Source organism: Panonychus citri, unplaced genomic scaffold (assembly GCF_014898815.1).
Source record: "Panonychus citri isolate SS breed McGregor unplaced genomic scaffold, ASM1489881v1 Contig00125, whole genome shotgun sequence".
Classification (NCBI taxonomy): Eukaryota; Metazoa; Arthropoda; class Arachnida; order Trombidiformes; family Tetranychidae; genus Panonychus; species Panonychus citri.
In genome coordinates, this window is record NW_026515530.1 from 353,801 (window position 1) to 372,750 (window position 18,950).

At 32.3% G+C, this 18,950-nt stretch overlaps 6 protein-coding genes across 7 annotated transcripts; 2 read left to right on the plus strand and 4 right to left on the minus strand.

Annotated features, from left to right (window-relative positions):
- The first annotated feature begins 1,697 nt into the window (after positions 1-1,697).
- On the plus strand, positions 1,698-5,748 carry LOC128390655 (serine proteinase stubble-like). Of its 2 annotated transcripts, none has more exons than XM_053350407.1 (4): positions 1,698-1,985; positions 2,733-3,036; positions 3,114-3,845; positions 4,016-5,748. In XM_053350407.1, the coding sequence occupies exons 1-4, from the start codon at positions 1,971-1,973 to the stop codon at positions 5,491-5,493; spliced, it is 2,529 nt and encodes an 842-aa protein (XP_053206382.1). In that variant the 5' UTR covers positions 1,698-1,970; the 3' UTR covers positions 5,494-5,748. The 2 variants fall into 2 exon arrangements, with proteins under 2 accessions (XP_053206382.1, XP_053206383.1); XM_053350408.1 differs by lacking the exon at positions 1,698-1,985 and adding an exon at positions 2,022-2,376.
- LOC128390659 (septin-11-like) lies at positions 5,743-8,568 on the minus strand. Its single transcript, XM_053350411.1, has 4 exons — positions 8,105-8,568; positions 7,446-7,901; positions 7,144-7,319; positions 5,743-6,453 (listed from the first exon to the last, which is right to left on the minus strand). The coding sequence occupies exons 1-4, from the start codon at positions 8,469-8,471 to the stop codon at positions 6,127-6,129; spliced, it is 1,326 nt and encodes a 441-aa protein (XP_053206386.1). The 5' UTR covers positions 8,472-8,568; the 3' UTR covers positions 5,743-6,126.
- Positions 8,569-8,695: 127 nt separating this feature from the next.
- On the plus strand, positions 8,696-11,155 carry LOC128390660 (myb-like protein P). The gene is made up of 5 exons (XM_053350413.1): positions 8,696-9,669; positions 9,777-9,944; positions 10,034-10,120; positions 10,221-10,367; positions 10,436-11,155. The coding sequence occupies exons 1-5, from the start codon at positions 8,950-8,952 to the stop codon at positions 10,631-10,633; spliced, it is 1,320 nt and encodes a 439-aa protein (XP_053206388.1). The 5' UTR covers positions 8,696-8,949; the 3' UTR covers positions 10,634-11,155.
- Positions 11,156-11,301: 146 nt separating this feature from the next.
- LOC128390661 (uncharacterized) lies at positions 11,302-12,410 on the minus strand. The gene is made up of 2 exons (XM_053350414.1): positions 11,658-12,410; positions 11,302-11,592 (listed from the first exon to the last, which is right to left on the minus strand). The coding sequence occupies exons 1-2, from the start codon at positions 12,069-12,071 to the stop codon at positions 11,500-11,502; spliced, it is 507 nt and encodes a 168-aa protein (XP_053206389.1). The 5' UTR covers positions 12,072-12,410; the 3' UTR covers positions 11,302-11,499.
- Positions 12,411-12,777: 367 nt separating this feature from the next.
- Positions 12,778-15,851, minus strand: LOC128390658 (solute carrier family 35 member G1-like). The gene is given in 2 exon segments (XM_053350410.1): positions 12,778-14,291; positions 14,294-15,851. Coding segments are annotated over 2 exon segments (1,422 nt in total). The 5' UTR covers positions 14,526-15,851; the 3' UTR covers positions 12,778-13,101.
- A 940-nt stretch (positions 15,852-16,791) lies between these two features.
- On the minus strand, positions 16,792-18,679 carry LOC128390657 (longitudinals lacking protein, isoforms H/M/V-like). The gene is made up of 2 exons (XM_053350409.1): positions 17,552-18,679; positions 16,792-17,446 (listed from the first exon to the last, which is right to left on the minus strand). Exons 1-2 carry the CDS (start codon positions 18,561-18,563, stop codon positions 16,989-16,991), a joined length of 1,470 nt encoding a protein of 489 aa, XP_053206384.1. The 5' UTR covers positions 18,564-18,679; the 3' UTR covers positions 16,792-16,988.
- Positions 18,680-18,950: the final 271 nt, after the last annotated feature.

Genomic DNA, 18,950 nt, shown 5'->3' on the forward strand with positions numbered 1-18,950 from the left:
GGTTAAGATTTTTGATTAGCAAGAAATTCATGGTTAATAAACTTAACTGAATCTTAAAGTAACTCTTTTTTAGTCTCTCGCGAATCAATTGATTGCGATCAATAGTCTAATTAAATTTTCCTACTCACGTATTCATCTGATGAACAATCAGATAAATTGCAATTAAAGTGATTACCTGTTTAATGTTTAATTCCAATGAACATGAAACAATTTAACCTTGATGAACATAAATCCGGAATTTGAAGCAAGTGATTACTCAAAGTAATCAACGATAACCATAAAAAATTGATGATGATTAAAGTTATGATAATATAACAAGTAAGATGTCTATCTATCTATTGTGATTAACTAATTGTTCAATCGTGTAACCATTGCAAATGAATAAATTATCAGGTAATAAACAGTTGAACAATAATATCCTCTTATTGGTTGATCTTTGATTCGGTTAATTGTTCACTGAATATTCCGGAAGAGATTAGAGGAAGTGAAGAGTGAGAGTGATTAAGAGGAAGATGATTATGATTAGGGAACACAATGGTTATCCTATTACCTTTTACCTGAACCTTGTTTCTTACCTGGTCTTTTATAAGATAATCATGTTCATCTGAAGATGATGATCAATATAAACAACCAGTTTTGTTTTATCAATGAAAAACAGGATCATCATCATGAACCTGATGATTTATTGGTTAACTTTTGGTCAAAATCAGATGATTATTATTATCGCAATTGAGGAAATATTAACAACAATTAGAGATGCATCAGTTTGGAACACAATCAAATCTCATATTGACCGTTATAATTGATTAGAAATACAGGTAAGAAAAACTTTTTTTTTCTTCTTTTTCTTTTCCAAAGTCCAATGAACTTGAAAGTTGAGAAATGAAAAAGTTCTGACCAACAGACTGACCATTATTTTGCTATTCGAAATTTTCTCTTCTCTTTTGTCTTTTCATCTCTAGAATTTAAATTCAGGGTGATTGAATACTTCCATCTCTAACTAACCTTGATATTGGAATAAAATGAATATTGATTTACGAATCAAGAATAATTTGATTTCTATTGAAAAATCAATAGTAATTGGAAACTTTTTCCAATTCAAGGTCTTCAGGATTCAGTTCAATCACCCTGTATGAGTGAACTTTCCAATTAACAATTATAATTAACACTGGAATTATAATTAAGCTACAAAATCGAATGGGAATCAGATTAACGGTAAATGAAAAATTTTCTTCAATTTTTTCGCCTTAAATTGGGATCTAAATGATTTTCGAATGGAAATTATTACATCTAAAGTCAATACTCGGGAATGTTGACACGGAAGATGAGACTTTATCATCCTCATCTTCATCGTCTTCATCATCCTCCCCTTTAAACAACCTCTTCAGTTGATTTCAAGTTCATCTTGTTGAGGGTGGGTTAACATTCAGAGTTTTCTGTATCTCGATTTGGTTTTTTCTCCATCAAATCAGGTTGGTTCTTCTTCCTCTTCTTCTTCCTCATCTTCTTTCTCTCTCTCTCATCATCATCATCTTCTCTCTCTCTCTCTCTCTCTCTCTCTCTTGCTCCCATTCTCTCATCATCTTCTTTATTTTTCCACCAAGTTACTTTTTCCTCAGTTATGATTCCAATTCATCTCAAGTATTAATATCCAAAAATTGTCCAACGTGTTTATTTACCGTTCGTTGGATTAGTTAATCAGTTAATCATGTTACTAATCCAATCTCCCAATGACAGTTAATCAATAAATTTATTTATCCTTTTAATTGTCACCAGGATATTTAATCGTGAAACAAATCAAAGTGCTTTCAATCTCGTTCCTTTGCCAATAAGTTAAAAGTTTCAATTGTTTACAAAAAAACAACAATAAACTCAACAATTAAACTAACCAACCAGTGATATTAACATATCTCACTCTCTATTTTATGTGATTAACCATTAATTGCAAATTGAAACGACAAGATTAAAACATGATTAAAGTACAAGTAAGTGTAACAATTAACAATTTAATTTTTCTAAATCACTTTCAAATGACAGACAAAATCCAATCTTGTACATTGTAAAAAATTGAACAACAATTGAAACAGAAAATTTTCTCAATCAGTGTAAATCAATTTCTCCATGTTAATTGTTCCCAATCATTTTTAATTCAGTTCTCTAATTGTTAATGTGTAAAGTAAAATAAAAAATCAATTTAACCTCAAGGGTCAATCTAAACACTAACCTGTCTTGACTTCCGTTACTTTCATGGTTCCTTGACCGTTTGATAACTTGTCACATCACTAATCATCATTATCGTTTACAATCAAATTGTTGTTATTGATCATTTGTCAGAGTAATTTAAATCATCAGGAAAAGATCATCATTATGTTAATTGTTGTTTATTTGTCATTGTTTTAGTATTTCTTGTCTTCATTGTGCCTCATTGAGTTAATTAATCACATTTCAACGTTGAACAATCAACTGAATGTAATTAACTCATAGAAAGAGTAGTTAACTCATCTAATTTAAGAAATCACAACAAATCAAGTTAATTGATTGTGATAATTAGATTTTCAGAGTTAATAGTTTTCTCCCATTTAATATCCGTAAACGTCAACAAATCATTGAAAGAAAATTAAATTTTCCAGAATTGATTGACAATCTAAACTTTAATCACTTGATTGTTTGAACGATTATCATGCTAATCTAAATTAACTAATTATCGTTTTAATTTCGTTCTTTGTTTTCAGTTATTTTTGAGCTTTTCCTTGATTCTTATAACCTTTTCATCAGTTGGTTTGTGTTCATCATCAGCTGATGATGTTTCCTCATCATCGACAGTTCCTTTATCATCTAGATCATCATCTTTGTCATCTAAACGATTTCTTCAATCATCTAAACCAACAACCACAACAATTAACTCTCATCCACCAGGAAATTATGGTTCACCACCTTCTAGAACAGCAAACCCACCCTGGCATCTTCGAAGAGGATCGAGTTCTAATTCATATACAACTCGAATTACCAATGAACCATATTCACATTTAAAGAAAGGTAATTGAGTAAATTTCTCTTATTTCGATTAACTTAAACTCGTAATTAACTCTTGAAAATTACTTTTGATTATCTAGATTATCTTCGTTATTATGTAGCAGAATATTCTGATCCAAGATCAATTCGACCCTTGACCTGTCGATCAAATGAAGGTACAATCGGTGTCTGTATGTTTTCCTTGGCCTGTCGTCATGCTAATGGCCGACCGATTGGACTTTGTAAGGACACAATTTATTCGGGAAGTTGTTGTCAACTTCCCGAATCTGTTGGAACCTCTGATCCACATGGTGTTCCAGTGATTCCGGAGGTTGAAAATTTCCTCGAGGTTTCAATTTCAGGTGAAAAAGGTTCAACTTCACCTAAGGTTCCAACATCGTCCACTTCACAGTCTCCACCATCATCACCATCACCATCGCCATTATCATCATCTTCACCTTTACCCCTTTCATCACCAATCCCTACGGTCACACAAGCAACCACCTCATCAACCACAACATCAACCACGACCACAACCACAACAACCACAACAACAACAACTCCCGTTCCAACTACAATATTGGTCAACAATCAACCGTCAACAATTGTTTCCTCGATACCACCTTCGCCCTCACCCTCACCCTCACCTTCATCTCCACCACCTCCACCTCCACCATCCCAATCCCCATCAACCCAACAATCAGCACCCACAGAGTCAAATATTGTTACATCCTCACCGTTGGTAACCACAATTGTTACAACAGTTTCCTCTTCATCTCCTTTAATTACCACCTCAGAATCACCACCAACCCAAACAAGTTCAGAATCTGATGGTAAGTTAAATTGTTCATCTACTATAGTTGATTAATTTCCTGTTTCCAATTAGTCTAATTTTCATCTATTATCTTTCCAAATGAACAATTCAAACTTTTCCCCGTCACCAATCAACCCAATTTTTAATTGTTTAGTTTTCTTATTAATTCTGCTTAAAATCCTTCCCTAGGTGGAGAGCCAACTAGAAACGATCCAATTTATTTGATTGAAAATGGACCAGCCTCATTTGGAACCTCACCACCGCCTTCAATTATCCCTTACTCGGCCTTACCTGAATCCACCAGTGCCAAAGTTGATCCACTTGATGGTAACAACAATTATCCAATTACCCCTCGTCCTCGACCTTCATCACAATCAATCATCAGTCAAACTGCCAATCCATCAATTGAAATAGTTCATTCAGTTGACTCTATTGTTAGTGTAAATAACGGATTACCCATCAATTTGAATACTACCCTGTACACTGTTGGTTCATCGTCTTTATCTTCATCACCTTCAACCTACTCTTCAACTTCATCAATCAATCTTAGTGAATCAACCGTTAGCCAATCAACAACACAATCAATTTCCAGTCCTCCCGTTTTATCATCAAAACCATCAACCAGTTCAACGATATTGGAAGGTCATGTTACTAGTACCGTTATTAAATCTTCATCTTCATCTTTACCACCATCGTCCTCCTCAATTCCACCTTCAACTTCAGTCTCTCCTTCAACTACTCCTTCAACAACCACCACCACAACAACAACCACAACCACGACAACTCCATCGCCACCACCGTCGAGCACAACGTCCAAAATTTACACACTCAATAGATTTACCTCTCCATCAACTGTTGCCCCAAAAAACAACACTAATCTTCCGGGAATTAAATCGATTTGTGGCCGTAAAATGAACGGACCAGGACCAACTGCTCGAATCGTTGGCGGATCTCAATCGTCTTTCTCTGAATGGCCTTGGATGGTTTCAACCCGCCAGTGGAAGAAAAATGCTTTTCTCCACAAATGTGGTGCTGCTCTTCTCAATGAATATTGGGCCATAACTGCCGCTCATTGCGTGGAAAATGTCGCCCCAACTGATCTTCTTCTTCGTCTTGGTGAATATGACATCTCCCACGAAGACGAACCATTCAACCACACTGAACGAAGAGTCCAAATAATTGCACCTCATCCCAAATTTGATCCACGAACCTTTGAATATGATTTGGCACTTCTCCGTTTCTACGAACCGGTCACTTTCCGTAAGAATATACTTCCCGTTTGCATTCCCGATGGTAGTAAAAGTTATGTGGGTCGGAAAGCGACGGTAACCGGGTGGGGTCGATTGTACGAAGAAGGACCTTTACCCAATACACTTCAACATGTGGACGTTCCCGTTATAACAAACCAAGAATGTGAGACGATGTACCGACGAGCAGGTTATCTTGAAGAGATTCCAAACATTTTCATCTGCGCTGGAATGTCCTCGGGCGGAAAAGACTCATGTGAAGGAGATTCCGGTGGACCTTTGGTCATAGAGGAAAACGGCCAATGGAACTTGATTGGAATCATCTCATGGGGAATCGGGTGCGCTCTTCCTAATCAACCAGGAGTCTACACAAGGATAACTGAATTTTCCCGTTGGATCCATCAAATTATCGCTTATTAACTCTCTCTCTCTCTCAATTAATTTATTATTTTCTAATTATTCTCAATTGTTTTTGGTCAACGACAAATACCCGCCGACAATCAATATGATTACTCTTAACACACAACTTAAACATCGTGATATAAATTATTGTAAATTGTTAACGAAATTGTTATAACAGTAGATCTTAAAAGTAACTTTTTTTTTAAATTAATAGTTAATCAACTATACATTTTTATGAAAAGAAATTAAAATATATTGTTAATATCATTTTAATTGTTGGTAAATTGTTTCTTTTTATTTAATCGATATATGAGAATTTCTATTAAATAAAACACAGAGAGAAAAAGAGGAAGATGATTTCATGGAAATAGGTTGTTGGCATTTCGGAAGATATTATGACTTTATATAAGCAGAAGTATAAAGCAATTAATTAATTGTGATAATATAATAAAATTAGAGTAATCAGACTAATAGTTATACTTTCTGTCAATTAAATAGACAAAATGGGAAAAGAGAGAAAAAAAAATCTTAAATATGATTGGGTTTTTTTTGCTTCACATGCTTTTCTATCCAAATGACAAGAGTTTAGAAAATTGTTGTTGGTTGATTGTTGGTTGATTTTCTTGACAATTAAAAAGATATGAGAGTGAATTACTTTTTCTTGCTCTTTCCCAAGGTGAGTGTTGAACTCAAGCTTGTTGTGCTTTGATTAATGTTGGTTGTCGCTGATAGAACACTCGTTTTCTTCTGATTGAAGGCTTGTAAATCTTCTTCGAGTCTTCGACGCTCCTCTTCGACCCTTCTCTTTTCTTCTTGATGATATTTCTTCAATGTATCATATTTAGTGTGAAGTTCATTCTTCAATTGTTCAAATTGACCTTCTCGCTCTCGAACTCGGCAAACAAAACGTTGGCGAATTTCCTCTTCCTTCTTCTTGATTTCGGTGAGTTGGATATTCCTTCTTGCTTCATATGTTTCCTATTATTTGATGGAAACAACAAAATAATTTGGTAAGAAAACAATTTATAGAAATTTCAATTATCACAAACATTAGAAACAATCAATTAAAGGGTAATCAAGAGAGACCAGTTCACAATTAACGGTTCATCTTCTGTTCTCTTTCTATAGTTATGATTGAATCTAATTTCTCTAATTTCCAACTAGATCATCATCTTATTTATCAGGCAATTCAGGTTAAGATTAACTAGTTTTTCAAGTTATCACTGTATTGATAGAGGTAAAATTAAGGAGAAAATAATAGTTGCCCCTTATACATGGTGACCTATGCTTAGCTAAGAAGCTTAAACATGTCTAAATTTGCCTTCGAGTTAAAGATTTTTATTTAATATGCCGTTAGCATTAAACCGGTAATAATTAACTGTTAACTAGTCAAGAAGAAGAGACTATCTAATTTGATGGTTGTCTCAAAAAGAAAAATTAAAAAGATGGATAAATTAAGATAATCGTGTCAACCAGGATCCGACAATAATTTACTTAAGCGATAATTAAATGTGATGCGCTCAATTTGTGATCCCGAAACTATGAAAACACCCCTGAAAACCTCAACTAACACTGATTTCATTTGTAGATAAATTTTACACATCAATCATGGTAAAGTGGAAGAGATTTTTTTTTGCTGATTCTATTGATAAATTGTGAACAATTTACCTGGAATGTTGATGCTTTAGCTGTATCAACCACATCACCGAAACCCATTTCCTCAAGTCGAGTTCGTCGATAAACTTCATAGTGTTTGGTCTGAGTTGTTTCTCGAAGATCCTCCATGTTGATTCTTAACAGCATTTCTCGTAGTTTAACAAAGTCACAGTGATTCTCATTTTCAACTATAGAAAATGGATCATTACAAAAAAGGAAAACATAGGAAATAAAAAGGAAAAGATTAATCATTTATCAATAAAACAATAACCATCAGGTTTAAATTGAATTGGATTATTAATTAATCAGCTTACCTTGTACTGTTCCCCATGGATATTGTCGAGCTCGAACTTGCTTGTTACCAAGTCTGACAAAATCGTGACTTGCGACAACAGCAAAAGGTAATATTCCGTTGGTTTGTAAGTTGTTTTCAGCAATTTCAGGATCATCGGTGGGAAAATTGTAGATCTGTATTCCATTGGTGATTATTTCAGCCATAATTTTTGATCTAAGTTTACTCAATTCATTCTTGGTGATTATGTCAGCTTTGGCAATGATGGGAATGATATTGACTTTACTATCCAATTGTTTCAAAGTGATTAAATCAATCGCTCGAAGACCATGACCAATGGGTGAGATTAAATAGAGACAACAGTGAATCCTTGTATCTTGGCTTGATAGGTTATTACTTCGGTGAATTTTCAACTCTTCCTGTAAGTATCTTTCAAATTGGCTGTCAATGTAAGACACGATACTTTTATATGACTCTCCTAATGATGATAGAACCGAAAACAAAACAGGAAATGGAATAAATTGAAAGGAACACCAAAAATACAGACAGAGGGAGAAAATGGAAGAAAAAAAGTCAAAGACATAATTAGATAACCGGCAAGAAGAAGAAGAAAAAAATACAAAATAGAATAAAAATCCACAGGCTTAGAGAAAAAAGAGAAAAAAGAGAAAAATACTCCACCTTTGTTAATTTGATCACCGAAACCACGAGACTCAACAATAGTCAATTTGAGTTTAATCTGTTTCTCCTGTAGCTCATGGGTTTGAACATGAAGCTCAACCGTCTGAGAATTATGAGATTTAGTTGAAACATCCGGAAATTTAGTATTAAAAAGTGAATCAATTAAAGTTGATTTACCAACACCAGTGGCACCCAAAACCAATACATTGAACACAAAGCCTTCCCTTATGGTTCGGTTAACATACTGTTCAGGCAAAGATTCAAAGCCAACATAATCCGTTGGAGATAAATTACGAATACCAGATAAAGTACCATTGGAATTACCATTAGATTTAATTAAATCTTCTTTCTCACCAGAAACAGTCATTGTGTAAGAAAATAACTAAAAAAATTTAAGAACTTAATTAGATAAAAAAAGAAAAGAGAGATTGTCAAATTAAATGTTTATCTTTGAATGAAAAATAACCAGAATCTTCAATTAGAATAGAAAAAAAAACTGGTTCTTTTTCAGCGCCATCTCTTTATAGAAATTGGAACTGAAGAGAATCATTTTTGAAAAAAATTCTCTTTTTTTCTAAACAAAAAAATGTTCTCAGCACAAACTGACAACTATTTCTTTTCATTAATTAGTTAATTTTTTTCTTATTCTTTTATTATTTAATTGTAAACAATTTAAATGTCGGTGTTCTTCTTGATTGTGAACTGTGTTCTATTGACACCTTGCCATTTGGAGAAAGGGTTGTCTTTGTGAATTTTTATTTCTACCGAGGATCAACCCATCTTTCAACAACTGATTGGTAAAAGGAGGGAGAGAGGAAAGAGAGAGAGAGAGAGAGGAAGATAAAATGAATTCTCATCCTATTATTAATACTACTATTAGTAGTAATAGTGAACCAATTTATTGTAATTTAATTGATTATGGTGATGATTTTGGTTTGGATTCTCGTTTGGAGAGGTTAAGAGTCTCTGCTTTGATCAGTAAAAACAATAATGAGGATCATGTTCAACTTCAACAAACTTTGTCTCTACCAAATGGACAATCACAACAACTTCAACAACAACAGATAATTAGCCAATGTGCTCAACCAATTTCCAATCAATCTTGTCCTGAACAACAACAACAATTACAAACTCAGCCAACCTTACAGGTTCATCAGCAATCTCAATCTCAACAACAACAACAACAATTACCACCAATACAAACTCAACCTCAACCACCACCACCATCACAACAACTACAACAACCGCCACAATCACAATCACAATTACAACATAATAATTCAAATAATTCCTCTGTTATTCATCCTTATCTTCAATACCTTTTATCAGCTTCATCGACTCCTTCTCATCATCATCAAAATAATCATCTCGCTCACCTAAATCATAATCATCCAATTGAAGATATTGATTGTTACCTTAACACCCCGGCCAAAGATTTTGACATTGGTGATTCTTCATTTACTAGCAGTCGTCAATTTGATTCAACAATTAGTTCAACAAATCAATCGAGATTTCAATCATATAAATATCTAACTCAAGTTTGGCCAGAAGCTTCTCCATCAAAAGTAAGTACAATTAAATTAACCAATCAAACTGTTCTAATTCAATTGAATAATATTAGTTACTGATCGTTTTCATTTTCTTTTATTCCTTTCAAACTTTATTTGATAAGATGTTGGATTCGCCTTTAGGAAGAAAAGTTTATCATGTTGCTGCCGAACAAACAAAAACATTATCACCACCGAAAGAGAAATGTGTCAAAAATTATGGAAGAGTAAAATCTTGGGGCAATTCTTTTGATAATTTATTAAACGATGCAATTGGAGTCAAAATTTACTCTGTAAGAACAATTAACACTAATTAGTGTAAAACCTAAAATTGTCAAAAGAATACTAATCATCTTTTGTTTTCAATCCCAACAATTAACAGAGGTTCCTAAGCAGAGAGTTTAGTGATGAGAATATACTTTTCTGGTTAGCCTGTGAAAAGTACAAGACCATGATTAAAAAAACCGAGGTAACAATCAGATTAACCACTTTTTTTTATAGAACAATTAAAATTATATTTATATCGGTGACATACTATTAATATTTCCTCTTCCTATCTCATTTTCTAGGCTCGAAAAGAGGCTAAAGCAATTTATGATCAATTTTTGACAATCAATGGCTCACATACAGTCAATGTTGATGCGGATGCAAGGAATTCCGTTGCTAGGAATCTGAAAAAACCTACTAAAGAGCTTTTTGATATTCCTCAAACTCAGGTAGATTAGAACCAAGTTAAATTCCAACCACAATCACTAATTGTTCTCTCTCTCTCTCTCTTAATTAGGTTTATAATTTGATGAAAAATGACAGTTATAAACGTTTTCTAACTAGTGAACTCTACGAAATGTGCCTTGAAAGTGAGAAGACTGGAAAACCTCTTCCCGTTTGCTCCAAAGATGACAGTGATAAAAAGAAAGTGCCTTCATCTAAAAGACGACTTTCCATCGGAAGTTGGGTTCTCAAGAAAACTTTCAGAAAATAGATTCGAAAAGAACTTTTTTTTTCGTTCGAAATTGTTATTTCTTCCCTTTCCCTCGCCAAAAACACCAACTATTTTTGCATTACCTTTTTTTTATCAATAACTTTTTTTAAGCTTCATAATTATTATTATTATGATATTTTTTTGTATCAATATCTAAACGATTAGCATCTTGATTATCAAGTGTAAACATTACTCATTTTATCTCAATCATAGATTGGATAATTACTTATATCAACACTTACTTTTTGCTAATTGTAAGTGTTAATTTCAGATATTTATTTATCCTTAATTTCAACAACAAATTGGATGTGTAAACATACACACACACATACAATTATCAACTGGATACATAATTGCACTAAATTGAGAGTTAATCTGAAACCAACAATCAATGTCACAAATGAGTGACTAATTAATTAATCCTCTAATATCTTGTAATAGTAGTTAAAACTAAATTGTAAACAGCGCAAGAGTTAAATTGTAATCGATATGATTGACATTAAATTTTTTTCCCCAATCAAATTAACCATAAATATCCGTTAATTGTTTTAAAACCCAGATTTACCAATGGATTCCAAGGATATCCTGGTGAAAAAAATTAATTTCCTTATGAATTAATCTTACCTTTTATATGAATATCAGTTGACAATTAAGTAATCTAAATGCAATTGAAATTAAATCTCTAACAATTTATTGATTGTTGACATAAAATTTGACATCTAATATAATTGATTAAATTACAACAACAATTAAACACGATCAAAACTTACATTGAGGTTAAACTTTTATACTCTCGTTGTTTAATTGTACACGAAAAGATGTAACCAAGTGAACAATTAACTAAATTAATTACTAGGGCAATCGTTTTAAACCAAGCCAAGTATGTCCAGTAAATGTCCAGTGTAATGGCCACAAGGGGAAGCAGTAAAAGGACACAAGGGACAAAGGTCAAGCAATAGCTTTTATAATGACAACCGATCACAATTAGTAAACTAGATAAAAACATTGCGATTGTAACAATTACCGTTACGATTGCTGATCTAATTGCTCCGGTCAATCTGATTGATTCATAATCGATTTCTTCTTGTTTTTGATTTTCTTCAGCCACAAATTCATCGGCAATTATAATTCGTCCTTCCTTAATTGCTACAGCTTCAATAACGTAATTAGGTGTGATTGCAATCAATGAGATTACTGAAATGGCTGATGAAAAGTAAATTGTCCAAGTGAGATAATCAATTAACCGATAAGATGATTCCTCTTTTAAATTAGTATCAATTGTTAATTGTTGCTGGTGTTGATTGGAAACCAATAAGTTACCATAGCGGTTAATTGTTGATGAAACGATTTGATTGTTGTTAATCAATGATTTTGGTGGTTTATATTTGGGTGGATAATTGTTAGGGTATGAGGATGGATAGAAACGATCTGTTAACATCACAATTTAGCTAATTGTTAACAATTTATATTCACTTTGATTTCACATCTCAAGTTGAAACTATCAACTGGCTAATGTTGTTGTTGCCTGACAATTTATTGATTATTAACCTTGATTGTTTTCAAGTTTAAAGTGTGAATTTTGTTTTCCAATCAATTTATTGATTATTGTCATCAATGTTTCTGAAATTAGTTAATTGTAATATGTAATAAAATTGCTATTCAATTTGTTGTCAGTGTTTTTTTTTATTTATGTAACTACGAGTCTCACTTTAAATTGATTGTTAATTGTTAATGTAATTGGTGGTGATCGTTTATCGTTGATTGTTTTAAAAAGTTTGATTTGATTTAATTTAAATTGTCAATTTGATCATTGGTATCACATCCGGATAACCTTGTCCATTGTTATCAAAATTAAAGTGATCAATTTAATCATTTTTATTTTGTTCAGTTTTTTTACTGATTAATTGTGATTAACTACAATTTGCTGATTGTTTTAACTAAATTAGCTTAATTGTCTCGTCCTATTGATCTGTCTTTACAACAATTCAAGGTTTAATTGTTGTTACTTTTGTCTTGGTTGTGATTGTTTTGATTTTTCATTTATTTATATTGAAATCAAAATCGTTACCTGCAACTTAATTATTTAATTATCAATAATAATTAACTGTAATTTATTTATTCAGCTTTTTATTTATCAATCAATTTCAATTTGAGTTAATTAAATTGTAACGATTAACAATGAAACCCAATTGATTTCAAATTTGTTATCAATTGAATTTTAAATTTTATTTTCAAGTGTCAATTTTATTATTAATTACAATTTAATATGATTTAATTGGTGTTTCTGATTATGATTAATACTCATAGAGGTTAATCATTGTCTTTAAACGATAATTAATTGATGATTGTTGATTATGGTTTTGTAAAGGGGAAAATATTTAGAGATTTTAATTTGATAAAATGAAAACAGTTAACATTTGATGATCAAGGATGAAGATGTTGCTGTGGTCAAGCTTAATTGTTGATGGTCATTTAAGGGTAAAAGCAAATATCTTTCGACCCAAATGGTCAGGGGGCAAGGTGAGAATGTATTTCCTTAGGCTGGTTAAAAGGACGGCGGTAGTGACCAGAAGAGCGCCAATGATTGAATAAATGTCGGGCATTCGTCGGAATAAAAATATTTGGGTTATAAAGGCAAAGAAAACTTCAGACGAGGCTCGAGTTACACTGACCAGTCCAGCCTCTTCACACTGTAAGGCTTTGGTCAAGAGTAGTTGAGCATAAAATGAGGCGATGGCCAGAATGACCAGTAACCAAGGGCCAATACCACAATCGGGAAGTTTAAAACCATCAAGGAAATAGGTGATTGTAGAGGTTTCCAAAATGGCGACCCAAGCAAAATTGAACAAAATAATTGAATGATGAAGTGATTTGACCTTTCGCACCACAACATAGGAAGCAGATCCAACGAGTGTCGCACCCATACCCGCTGCAAGGCCAAGAAGTTCTGACCTTCGATCGATTCCAGCATCTGCAGCTTCAGCATCGGTTGAACCAAAGAGAACATTTAATTTAGCGGTAAATGCAATTCCAAGTAAAGTGACCGCAAGAGCGATAACGTGAAAGATACCACAAGGTTCCTTGAGGAAGAGACGGGCAAAGATACAGACGAAAACGGGCATTGAGAGAACGATAATTGTCGCATTGGCCAGAGGAAGATATTGAAGAGCACAATAACGAAGGTAAAGCGAAGTGGCCCCAGCGATACCTCTTAACAAGACCCAAACTCTAAGGTTAGACGGACCGAGAACATTAGTACCTAAATCAGAGACCATTGGAATTGAGAATAATAATATTCCCAGGAAACGGAAACACGATAAAGCACCAGGGTGAATGGTGGATAAATGTTTAACAATCGCTGTTGTGATCGAGAAAAATATCGATGAAAGGAAAGCATAGAAAACACCTCGAAATGATGACCAAAAAGAGATGGCCAATTGTCGGGAACCTCGTCGAAGATTAATCAATGTGGTCGAGGTCCTTTTCTTATTGTGATTTAGATGATTGTTATTGCAAGGACAGATATTCGTTGATCCATTGGTCGAACCGTAAACATTTAAAATCGATTCTGAACAATTAAGTGTATCGATTGTACCATTGAGACCGATCACCGCTCCTTTTGGGTCTAATGATGAGACGGAAGTGATTCCAGTTTTACTGAACTTGAATCGTAATTTGATAAACAATTTAAATGATTTTCGTCAAGATGGTAAACAATTTGATTACAATTATTGTTATTAGAGTCATTAAGGTGTTGATGGTAATTGTGATTAAGATGATTCTCATTGTGATTAGTTGAAAGGGTTAAATTGTTACCATTTGTATCACCGTCACTTAAATTATATTGATCAGTTGAATGATCATAAACTGAATTATCGTAGCCCTCTTTCATTGTTAATTGTGAATCAAGTGGTTGATTAAAAAACTGAAATTAAATTAACTGTTAACTCAGTTGAGTGAGTTGATTATAAATGTTTTGTTAATTGTAATTAAAGGTTGACAAGTTGGATGAAGATGAAGATTGAGAATCGTTATCAACACATATAAACACAAACAAACAAAATACAATCAGATTGATTTGATTGTTAAGAAGACAATTAATTAACTAATATAAATTGTTTTTTTGTCAATTTCTAATTCAAGGTAAATTAATTCAGGTAAACAATCAAAATTTAAGGTACGGAAATGGTATTAGGACATAATTAAGAGTCTAATTAAATACAGTTAATGATTAACGACGATTCAATGGTTCAGCCATGATTATTGTAACAATTTAACTGATTTAATGGTGTATCACTTGGTGATTGACTTAACAATTAACAATTAATAATCAACAGTATGCACCAAATGATAATATTGTAATAAAAGAAATGATTTAAACTAAATTGTTAAATCAAATTGTAAACAAATAACGTGAATGAAAAAAAAAATGAATTAACTTTGAAAGTTTTTAGCTTAATTGTTGGGGAAAAAGTTTCCCACTAGTTTTAAACAATCTTGATTGTCGATGGGTTTAACAATGATTTAGTTAATAGTGATGATGATTAACTTGATGATGATGATTAAATATAATAATAATATAATCAAATTAACTGGTTAAGAGCATGTCTATGTTACAATTGAAAGTGAATGTTACTCTAGATCATTTTAATTAACTCTCACTCTCTCTCATTTCATTTTAATTTAATTTGATTATTGAGATTAACTGTGATTAATCAATTACAATTCTAGTTGTTCAAGTGATTTATTTACATGATTAACTACTGATTAACTGATTATTTTTAATCAACAAGGTCAAGAGCCAACGGTTAACCTCAACAATGAGTTTACCTTTTAATCAATGGATCAGATTAACTTTTAGTTGGTTGATTAATTGTTGTCTGGTTATAACTGATTAAACTAATTGTGATTAAATTGATTTCCTTTTTTTTTTGTCATGTTTTCATCTCTAATCATGATGTAAATAATTTAATTTAATTCTAGCGAGTTTATTTAATCCCTTGCTTAATCCTGGTTAGGATTAAGTTCATTGATTTTGATTAATCAAAATTGAATAACCTTTGGACTGATATTTGATTGTTACAATTAATTAATTGTCGTTAATCACAATGACCTTGTCAATAGCTGAAAAAGTCACTTGATTCATCAAAAAATTAATAATAAAATTGATTGTTTTGCATTTTCTAGTATTTAATTGTTTACTTTTCCAGTTAATCAACTTGTTGATCATTTGTTTGTTTGTGATTAAAAGTTACAATTAAATCACTAAAATAAAATCTCAAAAGTAAACAATTAAAGGTGAATAAACAATTTGCTTCATTTGATTGATCAATAGTTGCAATTAAATTGTTCACAATTAAATTTAAACGATAACTTTTGATTACTGTGATCATCAAAAGGTTCATGTTACTTTTTGGTTTAATTAAACAATTAGAATTGAAGTTAATTGTCAACAATTAATTTCCATCGCATCCTTGAATTGTTTCCAAGTTTCATTTTCCAGTAAATTAGTTAATTGTTAACCCGAAAATCCTTCAAATTTAGTGAACAGTTTTTTTTTGTTTGTTTTTCTGAATATTGGTGATTTTTAATTGCTAAAAAAGTTTTTCATTTTAATTACAATTAAGAGTTTTAATAATTGTTGTATTCAGTAGTTAAATCACTGATGGTAAATCAACAAAAACCTATGGAAATATATTCTTAATCATTTTGTTTCTTTTTTTTTCTCTTTCAAATTTAATTGATGGGGGAATTATTTTTCTTAATTGTCTCACTTAATTGTTGGGTTTAACTGCAATTAATATTCATTTAGGTGAGTGCTTCATTTTAAATACAGTTACAATTAAAGTTGAAGATGATTAGTGGTAATGATGATGTTAATATAGTTAAATGATGGTTTGTATTAAGATGAGAATGAGGAAAAGCCTATTAATGGGATGAAAAGTGTTGACAATCAAAAGTGATTAATAATAACTAATCTGCTCTCTGTAAACAATTGATAATTAGCAATTAACTCGAGTAATAAGTTAATTATTAATCACTTTAAAGGCAATTTGTTTTCACCTCGAAAATCTGGTTGGTACACTGTTTAGTAAGTTGGAAGAGGAGAAAATAAATTGTATTCTTTTTCTGTTGGATAATTAATATTCGAATTCTGGTAATTATGAAAAAAGCGTCGATTTTGTTTGTTTGTCCTAATGTACTTTACCCTGTAAGTGAATTGTGTTTGTGTGTGAAAATGAGTAAAGCAAAGAGAGATAGAGATCTTGAAGTATATAATTAATTGTCGCAGTTGATTTAGCTGTTTTGTGGTTGGTTCTTGCTGGTTGTCCTTTTCGTTATGGACAATCAATTCTCAAGTATAATTGTCTAGTGATATTGAGATAACTTTGGTTGATCGTTTTCGTGCAGCTTTTGATGAACTTTGTCGTATTCCCGATGATTTGGACGATGAACCAGTGGGTGTTGATGATGTGGTTACAGATTCATCGAGAACTGCATGGCGATGACGAAGATGATTCTTATGATTACCAGTAGCGGTTCCAGTTGATAAGAAACAAATGCTACATCTTTCAAAGATTTCATCAGGATTCCTTTCTTGACAATCGATGATACATTTTAAACAATAATGCCTCTCATTATCAACCACGGAGACTGTACCATTTTCGGGATTTTTATAGACAAGACCACCGAAATACTGCCATACAATACTTTTCTTCCAATCGTCAATAATTACGTCAAATTGGGATATCGGTTTGTCTAGAAAATCCTTGAGACAAGTTTTATGTGTATCACTCATCATTAATCGTCGACCTAAAAGTAAATGAAGAAACAAAATCAAAGTTAAATATTATAAATATTCTTGTAATCAAAGAGTAACAAGAGAATTGAATATGATGATAAGCTAATGAGTTTTACCTTGATGAGAAACAGTAGATGATGTTGAAGTTGTCGTTATTGTTTGGGTCGTTGATAAGCTAAATTGTCCAGAATCTTCTGGTGTAATTTGAATTCCCTCTTCATAAAGGGAAACCTGTTTGATTGCTGTTTCTGCAACATCGTGAACATCAGAGGCTACAATTAAATTAGCTGCATCTTCACTTAAAACAACCGATGCTGTAGCAATTGATTGTTCCAAAATTCTGGAGGGATCCATTTGCTGTATCGACTCGGCAGCGGCAAGTTGCTCTTGAGTAGCTGCATCCACTTCAACTCCTATAATTTTTGCTTCTCCCTCCAATTCTTGTGCTTCTGTCGGTGGTGCTTGATTTTCAGTAGTAATCTCATGTTCCCGCTGTTGAGACTGTTGTTGTTGTTGAGATTGTGAATTCACTTGTATCTCAAGTTGCTGATTATTTCGCTGTTGTTGAAGTAATTGACGCTCTTTTTCCCGTTGAGTTCCAAGACGAGAAGCGTGAAACCTTTTAACAGTACCACCTTCTTCTTCCGATTCACTTGTTTGGCAGGAAGAATCTTTCGTTTTACAAATATTTCCATGGCGATGACGGCGTTTCGGTCTATTCTGATGATAGATTGATGAGTTAGTTATTGGTTGTTGATTTCGAGCTTGTTTCTCGGTTACTTCAGCTAAGCCTTTAACTTTCAAAGTTTCCGCAGCTTTAAGAAGGGATGTCAATTGATCCTGTGAAACGTTAACCTCACCACTATACATAAAGTCAATGATGGCTTTAAGATCAATAAAACGAACATCTTTCAATATAACAATTGGATGTTTACATGGATTAGTCATGAAAAGACTCTGGAAAAATGGACTGCAAGCGGATAAGATCATCTTATGAGCTTTAAGTGAAGCTCCTTCACAAGCAATAGTAACATCGACAAGATTTTCAGAGACAAGCATATTATTGAAAACTTCACTTAAATTGGATAAATGGTTATTCCATTTAAGCATAAACTGCTGTTGAGCCATAATTGAAAAAGAAAACGAATCAACCAAATTAAATTAGAAACAATTAAAAAATAATTAATGTAAACAAAAATTTCACGAAATAAAAATAAGCCGAAATCAAGATGGCGGCTCCAGGATATTCTCACAAATAATTCAGTGGAAATAGACAAATGCTATTCATCGATAAGGAAAATCGATTCTGCTTCCATCTGTTGGCGAAGAAGAAAGAAAATCTCGGATAACAAAAATTATTTAATTTGTTCAATTTAATTTTATCACAAAAAAAGTTAAAAAAAGAGAAAAACAAAATTTTAGAAGATCATCATTTCAATTAATCACAATTAAAAGACGAAAATCAAAGTAATTTTCTAATTGGAAAGTTCATTTGTGTTTAGTTTCGATTTTTTT

Bases quoted from the DNA above. Each gene is read 5' to 3' on its own strand.
- LOC128390661 (XM_053350414.1), bottom strand. From the start codon at position 12,071: ATGTTAACAGATCGTTTCTATCCATCCTCATACCCTAACAATTATCCA. The intron at 11,593-11,657 runs GTAATTGTTACA...TCATTATAAAAG, and splicing joins TTAGATCAGCAATCGTAACG to CTATTGCTTGACCTTTGTCC.
- LOC128390655 (XM_053350407.1), top strand. The intron at 3,037-3,113 runs GTAATTGAGTAA...TTGATTATCTAG, and splicing joins ATATTCACATTTAAAGAAAG to ATTATCTTCGTTATTATGTA. The intron at 3,846-4,015 runs GTAAGTTAAATT...ATCCTTCCCTAG, and splicing joins AACAAGTTCAGAATCTGATG to GTGGAGAGCCAACTAGAAAC.
- LOC128390657 (XM_053350409.1), bottom strand. From the start codon at position 18,563: ATGGCTCAACAGCAGTTTATGCTTAAATGGAATAACCATTTATCCAAT. The intron at 17,447-17,551 runs GTAAAACTCATT...ATTTACTTTTAG, and splicing joins ATCTACTGTTTCTCATCAAG to GTCGACGATTAATGATGAGT.
- LOC128390659 (XM_053350411.1), bottom strand. From the start codon at position 8,471: ATGACTGTTTCTGGTGAGAAAGAAGATTTAATTAAATCTAATGGTAAT. The intron at 7,902-8,104 runs GTGGAGTATTTT...TATCATCATTAG, and splicing joins CGGTGATCAAATTAACAAAG to GAGAGTCATATAAAAGTATC. The intron at 6,454-7,143 runs GTAAATTGTTCA...ATCAAATAATAG, and splicing joins CTAAAGCATCAACATTCCAG to GAAACATATGAAGCAAGAAG.
- LOC128390660 (XM_053350413.1), top strand. From the start codon at position 8,950: ATGAATTCTCATCCTATTATTAATACTACTATTAGTAGTAATAGTGAA. The intron at 9,945-10,033 runs GTAAGAACAATT...AACAATTAACAG, and splicing joins TTGGAGTCAAAATTTACTCT to AGGTTCCTAAGCAGAGAGTT. The intron at 10,368-10,435 runs GTAGATTAGAAC...TCTCTTAATTAG, and splicing joins TTGATATTCCTCAAACTCAG to GTTTATAATTTGATGAAAAA.